Source organism: Heteronotia binoei, chromosome 5 (genome assembly GCF_032191835.1).
Source record: "Heteronotia binoei isolate CCM8104 ecotype False Entrance Well chromosome 5, APGP_CSIRO_Hbin_v1, whole genome shotgun sequence".
In the NCBI taxonomy this organism is placed as follows: Eukaryota; Metazoa; Chordata; class Lepidosauria; order Squamata; family Gekkonidae; genus Heteronotia; species Heteronotia binoei.
The window spans coordinates 30187202-30206667 of NC_083227.1; the positions used below are offsets into that span (position 1 = coordinate 30187202).

Consider the following 19466-nt stretch of genomic DNA (forward strand, 5'->3'; position numbering starts at 1 on the left):
CATTCAAAAGCTCTTTCCCAGAGTACATTCTCTTATGTTCTTAAAGACTGACTTTCTGCCAGAAAACTGGCTTCTGACCTTGAGCCTATTGCCTTCTCTCAACCTTATGAGATATCACAAGTCTGTGTTGAGGAGTTCAATGGGGTACGGATTAATGCCATACTCATTGTCTTAAAGGGCATCTTATGTTTCTACTTCAAACAGGATTGACATGGGACTTTTACATGCTGTGACAATTTCCCCCATTCTCAGGATTCCCTTTGTCTTCTCTGCTCAACACCCATCCCCTTTTCTTTCTCTTCCCCACCTACACATGAAAAGATGCCACAAGCTGCAGGTCTGGGGGGGGGCAGTGTGATGATGTGTTAAGGATAATCTTCCTGAAGTTGTCATTCGGAAATTTTACCATATTGGTGATTGAATTACCCCCACCTTAAGGTTTTTGCTTCTAAACTTCCGTCTATATTTGGGTCAACATATCTCTGCGAACGGCTCTTTTTCTGTAATAAATCCCCATAAATCAAAAGTATGTTCTCACTGTAGAGATACACTCCTAAACAGGATACTCAAGATTGCTACAGCACAGACATTGACTTCAGATTCTGATGCAATAATTCAGAGCAAGAGGTGTAAATTATAAAAGCCTGCTACATAAAGGAAATACTATTAATCTTTTAAGCATGTTTGTAATTTTAGTTTAAAAAATGATTAATTAGGTCTGCCTGTATTTATATGTCAGGGACTTGGCGTAACATTTTATGGCATACATGGCCCAGCTCGACAAGGTGACTTTTAGGTCAGATCTGGCCTCATAACAAATAAGTTCGACACCTCTGGGTGAAGCAGTTTAATGATTTCTCCTTGTGTGGGTTCTTCGATGACTTTGGAGATGGCCACAATGATGGAATCTCTTTCTACGCTCTCAGCATTCAGAAGGCTTCTCCTTTGTGTGCATTCTTTGGTGCTTCTGAAGAGTGCCACGCTGACTGAATCTCCTCCGACACTCTGAGCATTCAAATGGCTTCTCCCTTCTGTGGGTTCTTAGATGCTTTTGAAGATCGCCCCTCCAACTAAATCCTTTCCCACACTCTGAGCATTCAAAAGGCTTCACCCCTGTGTGAGTTCTTAGATGTTTTTCAAGATTGCCAGTCAGACTGAATCTCTTGCCACAATCTGAGCATTCAAAAGGCTTCTCTCCTGTGTGGGTTCTTAGATGTTTTTGAAGATTGCCAGTCAGACTGAATCTCTTCCCACACTCTGTGCATTCAAATGGCTTCTCCCCTCTGTGGGTTCTTACATGCTTTTGAAGATCGCCACTCTGAGTGAATCTCTTTCCACACTCTGAGCATTCAAAAGGCTTCTCCCCTGTGTGGGTTCTTAGATGTTCCTGAAGATTGCTACTTCGGCTGAATCTCCTCCAACACTCTGAGCATTCAAAAGGCTTCTCCCCTGTGTGGGTTCTTAGATGTTCTTGAAGATTGCCTTTCCGACTGAATCCCTTCCCACACTCTGAGCATTCAAAAGGCTTCTCTCCTGTGTGGGTTCTTAAATGCTTTTGAAGATCGCCACTACGACTGAATCTCTTCCCACACTCTGAGCATTCAAAAGGCTTCTCCCCTGTGTGAGTTTGTAGATGTTTTTGAAGATCACCATTCTGAGTGAATCTCTTCCCACACTCTGAGCATTCAAAAGGCTTCTCCCCTGTGTGGGTTCTTAGATGTTCCTGAAGATTGCCTTTCCGACTGAATCTCTTCCCACACTCTGAGCATTCAAAAGGCTTCTCCCAGTGGCTCCAAATATCCCAGTGGCTTCTTCCTGCTGTATACATAAGTGTATGATAATATATAATTTAAAAGTACATTAAACCTCCTGGATGAAAGATGATTGCTTTGGACTCCCCACCCGGGTGACTTCTTTGATGTGAAATAAGGGGTCTGAAACTGAAACTCTTTCTATTACACAAACAATTATATCTTTTCTCTCGTGAGTGAATTGGCGCTTACAAAATGAGGGTCTTTGCAAAGGCCCTGCTTTCATTTTCCCTGGAGTGGATTCTCTGCTTAGAATGGAGGCATTCCTAGAATGGAGGCATTCTCTGTTCCTTCCCTTTTCGAATGACTTTTCTTCTTGGACTGGGATATCACAGAAACCCCCTGCTTGGCTAGGAATGGGCATCTCTCTCCTCTTACCTGTGTGGCTTCCATCCTGCCGCTGTGGTCCGTCTCCATCTCCCAAGTTTTCTTTGGCATCATCTTTGTTGGCTTTGTCCAAAGGGAAACCCTGGAATTCCTCAGCTGTCTCCTCCACACCTGCTGCTGAAATAAAGGAAAGAGATTCCATCAGCATCCATGCAAGGAGCCAAGGCAACAGTCAGGCACAGCTCAAAAATGGGGGTGCATTTCTTTTATGAAATTTTCTTTCCTCCCAAACTGAGAAGCTGGTCAAGTCTTATCCCCTGCCAGGCCCTTCTGTATAGCTGTTCTTATCTTCTCCCTCTCCCTCCTCTCCCCAGACAATCCACATGTATTTGAAGAGAAAGAATGGCAAAGAATCATTCCCCATCGTTTCCCTGGAGACCATGCCTTGTGAGGAAAGGCTGAGGGACTTGGGGATGTTCAGTCTGGAGAAGAGGAGGTGGAAGGGGGGCGACATAATTGCTCTCTTGAAGTCTTTGAAGGGCTGTCACTTAGAAGAGGGCAGGGAGCTGTTCCTGTTGTAGCAGAGAAGAGGACTCGCAGTCATGGTTTAGTTTAAACTAAAGGTGGGAAGGTACTGGCTGGATATTAGGAAAACCTTTTTTTACAGTAGTTGTTCAAAAGTGGATTCGGCTCCCTAGGGAGGTGGTGAGCTCCCCCTCACAAGTAGTCTTTAAGCAGCGGCTGGACAAACGCTTTTTAGGGATGCTCTAGGCTGATTCTGCGTTGCGCAGTGGGTTGGACTAGATAGCCTGGATAGCCCCTTCAAACATTGTGAAGCTCTTTTGATTGTCTGCTCTTGGCAATTAAATACAAGAAGTTATCAAGATACCACTCCTTGGCAAGGAATGGGCTTCTCCCTTCTTTACCTGTGTGGCTTCCCTCCTGCCTCTGTGGTCCATCTCCATCTCTGAAGTTTCCTTCAGCATCTTCATTAATGGCTTTTCCCAAAGGGAACCCCTGGAATTCCCCAGCTGTCTCCTCTGCACCTGCTGCTGGAATAAAAAAAGAGTTTCAATCAGCACCCAGGCAAGGAGCCAAGATACCACTTAGGCACAGCTCAGGAACGGGGTGTATTTCTTTTATCAGATCTTTTCCCCTCCTGAATTTAGAATCCAGTCACATCTTATCCCTGTCAGGCCCTTCTGTAGAGCTGGGTTTTTTTTTCCTGACTCTCTCTCCTTTCCCTAGACATACCATAAGGGAAAAAATGGCAAAGAATTATCCCCTCACCCTATTTCCATTTGACTTCTCATGAAACTCCAGTTTCCATCTGAGTTGCCATGCAGCTCTTGATATGCTGCGCTTGATACAAGAAGTTATGAGTTTTGGGAAGGGGTGCTATTTGTTAGGGGGGCAGGTAACGGACCCTGAGAAAACCCACCCTGCAGTGCAGAGACACCTTTCTCAAACTCAGAGCCATTGTCTTGCTATTTCTGAGCCGTTCTCTGCACCTTAGCTGGGCTTCTTTATTATCTAATGCACAGCCAGGTCTGAATCATGCAGGCATTTCTGCTTTTTGTAGCAGCACGGAGTCAGCTTGTCTTTCCGGAAAGATGCACATCTTATTGTCACCAAGAGAGAGCCAGAAGACTGGCTTATCAGGCCTCAAGGTCATGAACTTCTTACAGTAGAGGAAGGCCCTCTGGAACCCCATCCTGGAGAAACCTGCAGTATCAAGAATTCCAGATAAGACTTCAGAAGGGTCTCTCCTGTTCCATCAAAACACTTGCAACCAGGGATTTTATTTGTAGCCAGAACTCTCTTGCATATTGGGCTGCACCGCCCTGATGTAGCCAGTCCTCCTGGAGCTTACAGCAGGCCCTGTAAGAAAAGCCCTCCAAGCTCCAGGATGGGGGCACCTCCTTATGAGGCTCATAGGATTGGACTCCCTGGCCCAAAACTTGGGGAGGTTTATGAGGGGAGACACCAGCAGCTGTGCTGCAAATCTGATGCCTCTTCCTCAAAATAACAGCCCTATCAGAGCCCCAATTATTTCTCCATTATAGCCTATGGGGCATTGACTGTAAGGGTCACCATTGGCTACAATGGAGCCAGCAAAAAACAATTTTTTTCACACACCCCAATTATGCTTTTCAGTATGATTTGTAAAGTGCCTTGAAGGGGAAAGTGGGATATAAATATCTCCCACTTTCCCCTTCAAGGCACTTGAAGGGGAAAGTGGGATATAAATATCTGAATAAATAAGTAGATTAGGCAGGTGGATAATATTTAAGCAACGTCCAGTTTGTAAGGTTAGGCAGGATTGTGACAGGGATAGTTCCTCCTCTGTTATACTTCACCTGGGATGCTGGTTGTCATATTTCTCTTTTAAAGAATGACAACAAAGTAGATTCCAAAAGCTTCTCCGCCCACCAAGTTCTAGTATCTTTTCTAAGGCTCAGTGTAGGGAAGATCTACTAATCTAGTGGACTAGGGTGGGTAGACCCATTCCCCAGAGTCCAGGTCTACCAATATATTGGAAATGGACAGGCAGACCTGGTCTTTGGAGGCGACGTCTACTAATATAGTGGACAGGGACAGCTAGACCTGGTCTCCGGAGGCCAGATCTACCAATATAGTAGAAAGGGACAGGTGGACTTGGTCTCCAAAGGACAGGTCTATCACTACAGTGGAAAGAGATGGATGAAATTTGACTTCATTCGGTTTTCTCTTATAATTTATATTATTAAGATGTAGTTTAAATAAATATAATTTAAAAGAACTGATTCTGAGATTTTTACAAGGTTATGGAAATAATGTTCTAAGAACTAATCTATGCGATTGTCAAACGTAGACTTACTTACAACTGTAATGCTACTAGCCTGTTTTGCTCAAGGGGGTGAATTCCTGCTCACAACATCGCTTGCAACACAAAGCGAATAGGCAGTGGGCATGTAGATATGAATGTGTCCAGCACGACAGGGATGATGTAAGCTAAGTATGGGAAAGTTAGATTAGCAGGGTGTCTGCTAATGCTCTGACTTCATATCGAAAATTCATATCCGAAGACCAGGTCTGCCTGTTACTTTTCACTTTATTAGACCTGACCTCTGGAGAACAGGTCTACCCAACTCTTTCCATTCTAATGGTAGACCTAGCCTCCGGAGACCAAGTCTACCTGTCCCTTTACACTTTATTGGGAGACCTGACCTCTGGAGAACAGGTCTAGACAACTCTTACCACTCTATTGGTAGGCCTGGCCCCAAAGGCCAGGTCTAGCTGTCCTTGTCCACTATATTGGTAGGCCTGACCTCTGGAGAACAGGTCTGTCGCTTTCCACTATATTGGTAGACATGGCTACCAAAGGCCATATCTACACATTCATATATTAGTCTTTATTAAGAATTTTTTTGATAGAGTATGAGTTTTTGTGACTCACTGATCACTTCTTCATATCACAGTGTAAGACACAATTGACTTATCTGAACCCAGAGCTATTCAAGGCCAGAGACATTTGGAGATGGGATGCCGTTGCCCGCCACTACATAGCAGCCCTGGACATCTTTGGTTGTATCTCCTGCAAGAACTAACCAGGCTCTGCTTGGCTTCTGAGATCTGAGACTGGGCTCACCTTGGCCACCCAGGTCAGGAGAACATGGAGCCTCCATTTATTCACCATGACTAAGAGCTACACCCAGATTTCTCTTCCTGTTATTTTTGGAGCCATCTTGAAACTCTCCAATGGAAGGAAGGTGAGAGGCGAAAATTTTAATTAATGTCAATAAGGATTGAACTGCCTTCCAGGATTCTGTCTACTCCCCCTTAAACTGGACTGGCCACCACTACGTCCTCTGGCACTACGTCTCAGAACTCAAGTCTGTGTAGTCTGCAAAAGTATTCTGTCTTTCTTGAACCTTCAGCCCAATCATTTGACTAAGTACACCAATCCCATCTGGGCACGGGACACCCTTACCACTTGAGAGAGCATCTTGGGCATGTTCCTGGGCCTGCGCCCTCTGACCTTTCTCTGATGGAGGACCTCCTTCTTCCTCAGAGAACTTGGCTTCTGTCTTCGTGGATTGTCCCCAAATCTGAAACAACAGCAAGGGAGGCAGGTAAGAGAAGGAATGGAACAGGCGGAGGAGACAAACTGTGACCCCCTCCTAGTCTCTTCATCCCTGCATCCAGCATCAGAACTGCTTCAACCACAGAGGCAAGAATCAAAGTTCTTCCCAGCTTAGTGAAATATCTAGAGGTAGAAATATCCAAGAAAATATGGGAACAATACACTGAGGAATTTTAGATAGTGAAGGGAAAGCTGCACTGAGAGCAACTGAAAGAAACAAATCATCAGGAGTAGGTGTGATATCAGTGGACTCATTCCAAGGTCCAGAAAAAAGAGTTGCCTCAAAATCTTAACAAGAACACGCTATCAAATATGGAAAACAAAGCAAAGGCCCACAGACTGGGAATGCTCAATTTAAACTCCAATTCCAACAAAAGGAGGAATCAAAGACTATAGCAACTACTGAACCTTAACATAAGATCATTACTTGCACCGAATGAATGAAATCCCCTCTTACCTGTTCTGCCTGCCTCTTCTCCTCTGCCTGACTCAGGAGGAAACCTTCGGCCAGGGCCACTGCTTGGGAACTGGTCTCCGGCCCCCATCCTCTGACCCAGCACTGCATTTCCTGAGGAAGGACAGTCAGGAACTGCTCCAGGACCACCAGGTCCAGGATCTGCTGCTTGGTGTGTCTCTCCGGCTTCAGCCAGTGGTTGCAAAGTCTATGGAGCCGCTTGCAAACCTCCCGGGGCCCATCGAACTCAGGGTAACAGAACTGCCGGAAGCATCGGCTGCATTCATCTGCAGTCATGGTGTCCAGAGCCAAGGTCTCTGGCACAGCTTTTCCCCAGAATTCAACACCACTCACTGCTTGGGTGGGATAAAGACCTGATATCTTTCCAGTTCCAGGTCCTTGTGGGTCCTCCTCTTCCATCTCCTTCCCCCTTCTCTTGGGTTGCTTCTGACTGTGAAAAGACATAGACTTAGCTATGAAGAGGGAGGGGGGGAAATATTAAAAAGAGCAGAAAGAAAGCTAAAGAGAATGGAGTTATATCGCTGACCCTGCTCAAGAGCAGTCTTCCTTCTACGCTGAGTTAATGTGAACTAGCTCACACTTTTTTAGCCTCTGGCTCACAGATTTTTGACTTAGCTCAGGAAAAATGGCCCCAGAACAAACTAATTTATGCAGTAGATGACAACTTTAATGCCAGTAGCTTACAAAGCTGAAATTTTGCACACAAGAGTCCAGCTTAGAGGGAGCATTGGTCAAGAGACATCCAAGTGTATCAGTTGTGCCTTCTTGCTGTACTTTGTGGATCAGGATTAATATCATTATGTTTACGTTGCATTAGGTATTAAGCTTAGAAATAGATGTTTGTTTGGCCCTTCTCTGTTCGGCTCTTTCAAAATCTGCTGTGGATGTTCTGAGCTTGGCCTCCAGTTTCTGGGACCAGTCTGCCTAGTGGGTGCAGCTCAAAGCGAACTGGAACCCAAGACAAAGCGACTGGGGAGGGCTTGACCACTGCAGATGGCTCTTCAACAGGCTGGAAGGGCTGGGCAAGAGCTCCGCCCCAGCAGCCAGCAGAGGGGAAGGGAGGGAGAGGCCTCAGCTGGCCTCTCCAGGTCAGGGCACAGGGGCTGCTGGGGGGAGCAGGAGGAGGCAGTGAGGGGGCAGAGGTCCTCAGTGTGGGAGGAAATTTCTCTTTCTATAGTTCATATGCCTTTCCCATAACTACAGTTATTCAAACAATATGGTGTTCTCGGGAACCAGTGTATGAGACCCAGTAACACCTTTTTATAAACAGATAAACTTTATTGTACTCCAGTCTTCTCACAGGACAGCGTACTCATGCTATTAATAGGAAAAGCAAGAACCGTTAGCACACAAATTCATATCATACTTCCAGTTAAAACTCCAGCTTTCTGGCTGCTGTGCTGAAAATGGCTGTGAGGAAAGAAATTGGAACTAGACCCTGGAAAGAAAGAACTAGTCCTGGTTGGGAAAACAAAACTCTTGAAGAAGATTCCCCCCCCCCCTCACTTTAAGTGGCATTCTGTTAACCCTCGCTGACTCAGTGAAGAGTCTCAGCATTATACTAGACTTAACATTATTGCTGGAGATGCAAGTTAATGCAGCTGCAAAAAAGGCTTTCTCCCAACTCTGTCTAGCTCAAAACAAAGGCCCCTTCCCTTGCTATATAGCTGATCTGGCCTCCACGATCCCTGCCACAGTGACACACGGAGACTAGGCAAGATCAACGTGCCACAAAACCAGTTCAGAACTCCAGGTGGTGTAGTGGTTAAGTGTGCAGACTCTTATCTGGAAGAACGGGGTTTGATTCCCTACTCCTCCACTTGCACCTGCTAGCATGGCCTTGGGTCAGCCAAAGCTCTTGCAGAGGTTGTCCTTGAAAGGGCAGCTGCTGTGAGAGCCCTCTCCAGCCCCACCCACCTCACAGGGTGTCTGTTATGGGAGAGGAAGGTAAAGGAGATTGTGAGCCGCTCTGAGACTCTTCGGAGTGGAGGGCGGGATATAAATCCAATATCTTCATCTTCTTCTTGAGAGCTAGAAGGAGTTTGCCTCTCTCCACTGGGAAACCTGGCCTTGGCCCTTCTCTATTACTGCTCCAATAAGTGGTCAACCCCCAGAGGGCAGCTGGGAGGCACCCCCTCGCCTGGCTTTCTGCAGGCGGAGCCAAACTGAAGGATTCAAGAGGGCTTTTTTAAACAAGCCAGAGGGGAGCGCTGGACCCAGGGCTTCACATAAAGTGATTGGATGCAGCACCAGGGCATAGGGCCCAAATCACTGTGCTGACATTGCATTAAGTTGGATCCTTCCTACAGATGTAAAATTTCCAGAAATTTTGAAGCTCAGAAAAAAACTCGGGTTTTTCCCTGGTTTTTTTTTTGTTTTGGAGGGGTGGAAATGGAAATTTTCAGAAAAATTGAAAAAATGCTACATTAGCACTTCTTTTTTCTTTTCCAGATTGAAAGTCATTCTGTTAATTTAGGAACATAAAATATGACTATGGACAATTTTACATGGCATGAAATTATCAGAACTAGCATATTAAAAATATAGTGTATTCAAACAATTATTGCAAACAGAATTTACTTTTTAAATAATATTTATTTGAATTTGTAACAAATGGAGCAACACTCTCCTGAACTGGTTACTAGTTTATGTGGAACAGACAAAAAAAACCTCCACAAAAACAATTTTTTAAAATCCAGAGGTAACAATTATTCATATTTCCTCTCCACAGTATTGAATAAAAATAAAAAAAACTCATTCTCATAAAAAGAATTGAAGAGGGGGGAAGTGTAGGACTAAGTTCCAATGAATGGGCATGACCTAGGACTTGCTTGTCCTCAGTGCACAGAAATTAGAATCATCTGATACCATACCTATTTTTTAGAAAAGATTTGGAAAATATTTGAACACCTTGTCTTAAAATATTTTATTCATCACGTTAAAACAAAACATTCCATAATCAATTTCTTTGCTTTCAATTTTTCAGAAAAAAGGGCTTCAGGGAAAAAAAGGGAAAAAAACTCCCCCCCCCCCCATTTTTTCTGGGCCTTCACATCTCTAATCATACCCTGCCATTTTGCAGCCATTTCGTGGGTCACGTTCACATCGATCTTTTCCTTGAACACTTTGTCAGACTCCTGGTTGGTTCTCCTGCCCAAATTCTATTGCATCGTTTATTTACAGCAGTGGCGGACTGGGTCTAAAAATATTGGTTGCCAGAAGACAAAGGGAGCCCACCCACAACCATAAGGCTACCATTTAATTTTTATAAAATTTTCAAAAAATACAAGTGGAAAAATGTACAATTAAGAAGAAGATATTGGATTTATATCTCGTCCTCCACTCCGAAGAGTCTCAGAGCGGCTCACAATCTCCTTTACCTTCCCCCCCCCCCCCAATAGACACCCTGTGAGGTGGATGGGGCTGGAGAGGACTCTCACAGCAGCTGCCCTTTCAGGGACAGAGTCTCAGAGCGGCCAACAATCTCCTTTATCTTCTTCCCCCACAACAGACACCCTGTGAAGTTGGTGGGGCTGAGAGAGCTCTCACAGAAGCTGCCCTTTCAAGAACAGAGCTATGGCTGACCCAAGCACATGCTAGAGATGCAAGTGGAGGAGTGGGGAATCAAACCCAGTTCTCCCTGATAAGAGTCTGCACATTTAACCACCACACCAAACTTTTGCGAAATAAATAATTACAGTGTACATATATTTTACATTTTACTGGCAGTATGCAGTAGATATGAAATGTAAATATTTAATATCTACTGTAAATTTTAGTTGCATTAGCTGCATTACAGTAATAATATTGGAATTTCTGTTATATTTTCAAGCTGCTAAAAGGACATTAACATTTTTAACATATCGTCTAGCGTTTAAGGGGGCCCACTTCATCAGGGGCCCTCTTGCCATCGGGCAAGCTGACACCCTTGGCCAGTGCGCCACTGATGGACAGTAAGGATTGTGTGACGCATCCCACTCAATGGCGGACTAGAATTAAGATAAATAAATGAGATATCGTGCATACTCGCCCCCCCCTCCAACTGGGGAAACTGCAGGGGGAGGAGGAAGCACCGTCCAAAAGGCGAAGTCTTTGGGCAGCCCCCGGGCACGAAGGCTCCCTCCCCCGCGATCCCTTCGACCTCCCTGGCGGAGAATTTAATTCTCATTTTGCAAATTCACTTCCCCATTTTCAGGCCCTGCAAAGCAGGGACACCGCAGGAGCTAACAGATGAAAACAGAAATCAGAAAAACGCCTTTTAAAAGTATTAAGAGCTGGAGAGCAGTATGTCTGCCGTGCAGAGCAAGACTGCAAGGACTTACTCGAGAGTAAAGCCTCCCGGGATCCGGCTGCAGCCGCTGCGAGGCTTTCTTCTGCTGTTGCACCCCGGAAGTCCTCCCTTCTCTCCTCCCCACTGCAGATCATGCAAACCCTTCCCTCCTTGCTCGGCCTCTCTAGCAAACGGCTTGGCTGCTTTAACCCTGGCAGAGCTGCAGGCAAAGGGAAAAAGGGACGGAGAGGCTTTCCCTGCCCTCCCCGTCCAGAGCAGCGCCGGGAGACCCCCGCGGGACGGGATTGGACTTCAGCCGGGCATAGATCCGTGTGGGCAGCCGTGCTGATCTGAAGTAGTAGAACAAACCAAGACTCCAGTAGTACCTTTAAAACCGACCAGGTTTTATTCTGAATGGAAGCTTTCGTGTGCTAGAAGCACACTTCATCAGACAATAGGATGGAATGGCCAGCAGTCCTAAATGGAGAGAAAGTGGGCAGTGAGTTAGTATGCAGAGTCATGGGAATGTTTTTTAGCGGATGAAAAGAATCATAAATTGGGGTCTGGTGTTTGTTAGTCGCTGTTAACTGGGCTGAAACAACAACAAAAGCTAATACAAAGCAGATTGATGTCCGTGTACTAAACCCTTTAGTTATCTTGAAGAAGAAGACTGCAGATTTATACCCTGTGGCGCAGAGTAGTAAAGCTGCAGTACTGAACATAAGAACATAAGAGAAGCCATGTCAGATCAGGCCAATGGCCCATCCAGTCCAACACTCTGTGTCACACAGTGGCAAAATTTTTATATATATACACACACACACACACACTGTGGCTAATAGCCACTGATGGACCTCTGCTCCATATTTTTATCTAAACCCCTCTTGAAGGGTGACCCCTGCTTATGGCCACCACCACCTCCTGTGGCAGTGAATTCCACATGTTAATCACCCTTTGGGTGAAGTACTTCCTTTTATCCGTTTTAACCTGTCTGCTCAGCAATTTCATTGAATGCCCACGAGTTTTTGTATTGTGAGAAAGGGAGAAAAGTACTTCTTTCTCTACTTTCTCCATCCCATGCATTATCTTATAAACCTCTATCATATCACCCCGCAGTCGACGTTTCTCCAAGCTAAAGAGTCCCAAGCGTTTCAACCTTTCTTCACAGGGAAAGTGTTCCAGCTCTTTAATCATTCTAGTTGCCCTTTTCTGGACTTTCTCCAATGCTATAATATCCTTTTTGAAGTGCGGCGACCAGAACGGCACACAGTACTCCAAATGAGACCACACCATCGATTTATACAGGGGCATTATGATACTGGCTGATTTGTTTTCAATTCCCTTCCTAATAATTCCCAGCATGGCGTTGGCCTTTTTTATTGCAAACGCACACTGTCTTGACATTTTCAGTGAGTTATCTACCACGACCCCAAGATCTCTCTCTTGGTCAGTCTCTGCCAGTTCACATCCCATCAACTTGTATTTGTAGCTGGGATTCTTGGCCCCAATGTGCATTACTTTGCACTTGACCACATTGAACCGCATCTGCCACGTTGACGCCCACTCACCCAGCCTCAACAGATCCCTTTGGAGTTCCTCACAATCCTCTCTGGTTCTCACCACCCTGAACAATTTAGTGTCATCCGCAAACTTGGCCACTTCACTGCTCACTCCCAACTCTAAATCATTTATGAACAAGTTAAAGAGCATGGGACCCAGTACCGAGCCCTGCGGCACCCCACTGCTTACCGTCCTCCACTGCGAAGACTGCCCATTTATACTCACTCTCTGCTTCCTATTAATTAGCCAGTTTTTGATCCACAAGAGGACCTGTCCTTTTACTCCATGACTCTCGAGCTTTCTAAGGAGCCTTTGATGAGGAACTTTATCAAAAGCTTTCTGGAAGTCAAGGTAAACAACATCTATTGGGTCTCCTTTGTCCACATATTTGTTCACCCCCTCAAAGAAATGTAACAGGTTAGTGAGGCAAGATCTTCCCTTACAGAACCCATGCTGAGTCTTCCTCAATAACCCGTGTTCATCAATGTGCCTACTCATTCTGTCCTTGATAATGGTTTCTACCAACTTTCCCGGTATTGAAGTCAGACTGATTGGCCTGTAATTTCCCGGATCTCCTCTGGAACCCTTTTTAAAGATGGGGGTGACATTTGCTACCTTCCAGTCCTCAGGAACGGAGGCAGATTTCAATGAAAGATTACAGATTTTTGTTAGAAGATCCAGAAGTTCAACTTTGAGTTCCTTCAGAACTCTCGGATGTATGCCATCCGGACCCGGTGACTTATTAGTTTTTAATTCGTCCATCAGTTGTAGGACCTCCTCTTTTGTCACCTCAATCTGACTCATGTCTTTCAACACCGCTTCCAAAATTAGTGGTTCTGTGGCGGGCAAAAAGTTCTCATCTTCCACAGTGAAGACGGAGGCAAAAAATTCATTCAGCTTCTCAGCCATTTCCCTATCCTCCTTCAGTAATCCTTTTACCCCATGGTCATCCAAGGGCCCCACTGCCTCCCTGGCTGGTTTCCTACTTATAATATATTTGAAGAAAATTTTATTGTTGGTCTTTATGTTTTTTTGCAATATGCTCCTCATAGTCTCTTTTTGCCTGCCTGATCACAGTCTTGTATTTGATTTGCCACAGCCTGTGTTCCCTTTTACTAATCTCACTTGGACTGGTTTCCCACTGCTTAAAGGAGTCCTTCTTACCTTTTACAGCTTCCATTACTTTGTTTGTTAACCATGCTGGCCTTTTCTTATGCCTGTTTGTGCCTTTCCTAACTTGTGATATGTATTTTATCTGAGCTTCTAGGATTATAGATTTAAATAGTCTCCAAGCTTCCCCAAGGGTTTTGACCGTATTTACCTTTCCTCTCAGTTTCCTCCTCACATGCCTCCTCATCTCAGTGAATTTACCCCTTTTAAAGTTAAACGTGGTTGTGGCGGTCTTTTTGGGCAACTCCCTATTTATACAAATGGTGAAATCAGTAACATTATGGTCACTGCTCCCAAGCGGCGCAATCACTTTTACATCTCTCACCAAGTCTTGGGCATTACTTAGGACCAAATCCAGGATCACCCCACCCCTGGTAGGTTCTGAGACCATCTGCTCCATAGCAGAGTCATTGAGAGCATCAAGAAACTCAATCTCTTTCTCTCGACCAGAACACATATTGACCAAATCAATCTGTGGGTAGTTAAAATCACCTATTACAACACAGTTTTTACGTTTAGCCGCTATCTTTAAGCCTTCCATCATATTATAATCATCCTCTATCTTTTGATTTGGTGGGCGATAACAAACTCCCATAGTTAAATTTCCTTTTGGGCCCTCTATTTCAACCCCAAGCATTTCTAAAAGGGAATCGAATTCTCTGACCTCAGTCTTACTGGACTGTATATCCTCTCTGACATACAGAGCCACCCCACCTCCAACCCTTCCCTCCCTATCCTTCCGATATAACTTATATCCAGGAATCACCGTGTCCCACTGATTCTCCTCATTCCACCAAGTTTCTGAAATTCCCACAATGTCTATGTTTTCTCCCAACACTAAACATTCCAATTCACCAATTTTACTTCGAACACTTCTAGAATTTGCATACAAACATCTATAATTTCCCAGGCAAGCTAGGCCCGCCACCTTCCTCCTGCCGCCTTGAGACTCTGGCAGAGAGTCCATACTGTTTATCACCATCTCAGTGGACAACTCTGATCCGTTACCCGTTCTGGTGCCCTAGGCGAATCACCCACTAGTTCCCACCATTATTTAAAAAATATAGGGAAAATGAAGACCGCCAACCTTGAAACTTTTCACATTTTTAATTTACTGATTTTTAATTTTAATGTTTCAAAAAATGTTTTAAGTTATAAAAAAAATCATGAAAATAAGTGCTTGCCGTCCATGCCAGGAAGGAGGGTAGTTGGATAGGATGAGGTGGGAGGCCAAGTCGCACATCGGGGACAGGGGGTGGCTTGGCTTTGTTGACAGCAGCTTGGTGATGGGAGAGGACAAGGTGACAGTGGCCAGGAGCTAGAGTCATGTGTCGGAGAGCGCGCCCCCTAGGCCAGGTGGCACCCTAGGCGACTGCCTACTTTGCCTACTTCCATGCACCAGCCCTGACTATGTCTGTCTCTGCAGCCTGGCATTACATTTTATGACACACATGACCTGGCCCAACAAACTCTCATTTATGTCAGATTCAACCCTTATAACAAATGAGTTCAACATCCCTGATTTTGAGCATTAGGCTAGGATCTGGGAGACCCAAATTCAAATGCCATTCTGCCGGAAAACTGGCTTCTGACCTTGGGCCCATTGTCTTCTCTCATACCTTATAACTATCACAAGGGACTTTGAGTTTGTGTTGGGGAGCTCAATAGGGTACAGATAAACTCCATAATCATTGTTTTGAAAGGTATCTTATATTTCTACTTAAAACAAAAGCCCCCTGGGACTTTGACATGCTGTGACAATTTCACCCACTCTCAGGATTCTCTGCTGAACACCCACCCCCTTTTCTTTCTTTTCCCCCACCTACACGTGAAAGGATGCCACAAATCGCAGGTCCGGGGGGGGGAGTAGTGTGATGATGTGTTAAGGATAATCTCCCTGAAGTTGGCATTAGGAAATTTTACCAGTTTTGGTGTTTGAATCACTCCCATCTTAAGCTTTTTGCTTCTAAACTTCCGTCTATGTTTGAGCCAACGAATCTCTGTGAACAGCTCTTTTCTGTAACAAACCCCCATAAATCAAAAGTGTGTTCTCAGCATACAGATACACCACTAAACAGAATACTCAAGATTGCACGGCATGGACATTGACTTCATATTGATTCTGATGCAGTAATTCAGAGGTGTCAATTATAAAAGACTGTTGGAGAAAATACTGTTAATGTTTTAAGCACGTTTGTATTTTCAGTAAAAAATAACATTAATTAGGTTTGCCTGTGTTTATAACATAGGATTACTTATTATGACATACATGGTCCATCCTGACAAAATGATGTTTAGTTCAGATCCAGCCCTCGTGACAAATGAGTTTGACACCACTGGGTGAAGCATTTCAATGATTTCTCCTTGTGTGGGTTCTTAGATGACTTTGAAAAGGGCCACTTGTATGCTTCCTTAACCATACAAATTAGTTCTTGGAAATCCCCCCCTCCTTCGGAAGGAATGAGTTTACCCCTCTTCTTGACTTTTTGGCTTCTTTTCTTTTTCTTAGGTCCACCTTGATTTTGGAAGTTGCCTCTCAACTCTTCATTCTCAGCTTCATCTGACAATAGAGGATGCAGTTCCTCACCCTCCTCATTCCTCTGGTCATCCCCGGCTGGAATAAAGAAAGAGATCCTGATAGAACTCAAGCAGGGAGATCTGATCTGCACCAGAATTTTCATCCGTGTTTCAGTGTTTTCTTCCTGCTCCTACACTTTAAATGTAGGTTTAATCTCCTGGATAAAAGACAATTGCTTTGGACTGTGACTTCTTTGATGTGAAGTAAGGGCTCTTTTCACATTAAACATTTTTCTATTACGCAAACAATTATATCGTTTCTGTCATGAGTGATCTGGTGCCTACAAAATTAAGGTCTTTGCAAAGGCCACACTTTCATTTTCCATGGAGTGGTTTCTCTGTTTAGTTCTGGAGGCATTCTTCCTGAGCTAAGACATGTGCCACTGGGTCCCAGAATTCTCTCTCTTGTGCTCCATGCTTTGGATTCTGGGATATTCTCGGGAATTTTATAATAATAATAATAATAATACATTTTATTTATATCCCGCCCTCCCCACCAAAGCAGGCTCAGGGCAGCTCACAACATATTAATTCAATATAATACAATAAAATCATATAATTCAATAAATAATACATTATAAAACCAATTTTGATTGTCTCAGAGGTATCTCTGTTCGGGACTTGAACGTGAAGCTCCTTGGGATTTTGGACAGGAGCACTTTCCAGCACCCTCTCCCTCTGTCAGACCAGAGTCAGGCTTCAGTGTTTACCCTGGAGCTAGAAGAATGACCAAGAAACTGCTGAGCAGAGTGACACTTCTCCAAGCCCCTCAAAGTAAACTTTCCTCTAGGCTGCACTGCTAAAGAGGGGATGGCAGAGATGCGGGGTGGGGAAACTTCCCAGTACTTTCTTTCTCTGCCAAAGCGTTTCCATTTCTAAAGACTTCTTGTTTCAAAAAATTAACAGTGAATGGGTGCTGTTGCCAGTACAATATTAGGTTGGTGTGTCAGTTTCCCAATGGTAATTAATGTTGCTCAGGTAAGATATTGACTGCCATTTTGGGACTGCCAAAACATTAATGTTTTAGTTCCCGTGTGCTCAGTGTTATTTTCTGGACAACTTATTCTTTTCTAAGCACTGGGGGGAAAGTTCCCTGACTTTTCTGGGCTAATTCTTTACTCCCTTTTGTTTTCTGCCTAACTTTCCACTGACTGTGACAGTGCATCTGAGCATGAACAGAGTGCCTTTCCAGTCCCCCTGAGCTATTACAGGGATGCTTTATGCCCCTGGAGCTGGCAGTTAAAAGGCAACTTTAATCTCTTCCTTAGTATGAAAAATAGTTATCAAAATCATTTTTATTTCCTTCTGGGCACAACATCTAGTAAAAGGTGAAGAAGCGGACAGCGATGTGGGTTCCTAGAGAGGATACAAACCAGGGTGGGTGTTTAAAAATAAAATGGATACTGATTGGTAACACCAATTTTCCAAGCAAGTAGACCCATCAGCCTCAGGGTAATAGAACTGCCGGAAGCATCGGCTGAGTTCATCTGCGACCATTGTATCCTGAGCCAAGATCTCTGGTGCAACTTTTTCCCAGAATTCAACACCACTCCCGGCTTGGATGGGATGAGGCCCTCTCCTCGATCTCTTCCCAGTTCCAGGACTTTCTGGGTCTTCTTCTTCCATCTCCTTCCTCTTTCTCTTGGGTTGCCTCTGACTACAGCAAGACCCTTTTATTCACTTGCCTATGAAACGGGAGAGGGAAAATATTCAAAAGAGCAGAGAGGAACCTAAAGAGAATGAAGTTATATCATTGACCCTGGTCAAGGGCAGTGTTCTCTCTAAGCCGAGTTAATGTGAACTAGCTCACCGCTTTTTAGCCTCTGGCTCACAGATTTTTGTCTTAGCTGAGGAAAAATGACCCCAGAGCAAACTAATTTATGCAGTAGCTCACAACTTAAATCCCAGTAGCTCACAAAGTTGAATTTTGGCTCACAGGACTCTACAGCTTAGAGACATCTAAGTGTATCAGGGTTGCCTCTGTGTTGCACTTTGTGGATCAGGATTAATTTCATTGTGCTTATGATATAGTAAGTATTAAGCTTAGACACAGATGTTTGTTTGGTTCTTTTCTATTTGGCTCTAAAAATCTGCGGTGGATGTTCTGAGCTTGGCCTCCAATTTCTGGGACCAGTCTGCCCAGTGGGTTCATTTTAAAATGAATTGGAGCCCAGGAAAAAGTGACCGGGAAGGGCTTAATCACTGCAGATGGCTCCTCAAGGGGCTGGAAGAGCTGGTCAAGAGCTCTGTCCCAGCAGCCAGCAGAGGGGAAGGGAGAGAGAGGCCTCAGCTGGCCTCTCCAGGTCAGGGCACAGGGGCTGCTGGGGGGAGCAGGAGGCGGCAGTGAGGGGGGCAGAGGTCCTCAATGTTGGAGAAATTTTCTCTTTCTATAGTTCATATGCCTGTCCCATAACCACAATTTCCCAAACAATATGGCGTTCCCAGGAACCAGCACTTGAGACCCAGTAACACCTTTTTATAAACTACAGATAAACTTTATTGTACTCCAGTCTTCTCACAGGGCAGCATACTCATGCTATTAATAGCAAAAGCAAGAACTGTTAGCACACAAATTCATATCATACTTCCAGTTGAAATTCCAGTGCATCTTATACAGTTAAGTAAATTGGAATCCAGTTAATACATTTTCCACTGGCGAACCTAGGCAGTATAACAAAAAATAGGGACATCACCCTGCCAACAAAAGTCCGTATAGTCAAAGTGATGGTATTCCCAGTAGTAATGTATGGCTATGAGACTTGGACCATAAGGAAGGCCAAGCGCAGAAGAATAGATGCTTTCGAGCTGTGGTGGTGGAGAAGACTCTTGAGAGTACCTTGGATTGCAAGAAGATCCAATTAGTCAGTCCTAAGGGAAATCAACCCTGAGTGTTCCCTGGAAGGTCAGATGCTGAAGCTGAAGCTAAAATACTTTGGCCACCAAATGAGAAGGGAGCACTCACTGGAGAAGACCCTGATGCTGGGAAAGACAGAAGGCAAAAGAAGAAGGGGACAGCAAAAGATGAGATGGCTGGACAGCGTTACTGATGTAACTTACACAAATCAGAGGATGGTGGAAGACAGGAGGGCCTGGAATGACTTGGTCTATGGGGTCGCAAAGTGCCAGATTTGACTGTGCGACTGAACAAGA

At 44.6% G+C, this 19466-nt stretch overlaps 1 protein-coding gene across 1 annotated transcript in view; it reads right to left on the reverse strand.

The window, feature by feature from the left end:
- Nucleotides 1-675: 675 nt before the first annotated feature.
- LOC132571273 (zinc finger protein 436-like) overlaps nt 676-19466 on the reverse strand; it is a 54264-nt gene continuing 35473 nt past the window's right edge. The window contains exons 6-8 of the mRNA XM_060238027.1: nt 3065-3187; nt 2190-2312; nt 676-1818 (exon numbers count right to left, since the gene is read on the reverse strand). Coding sequence (XP_060094010.1) covers nt 923-1818; nt 2190-2312; nt 3065-3187 — 1142 coding nt within the window. The 3' untranslated portion in view covers nt 676-922. The remainder of the gene's footprint in view (nt 1819-2189; nt 2313-3064; nt 3188-19466) is intronic.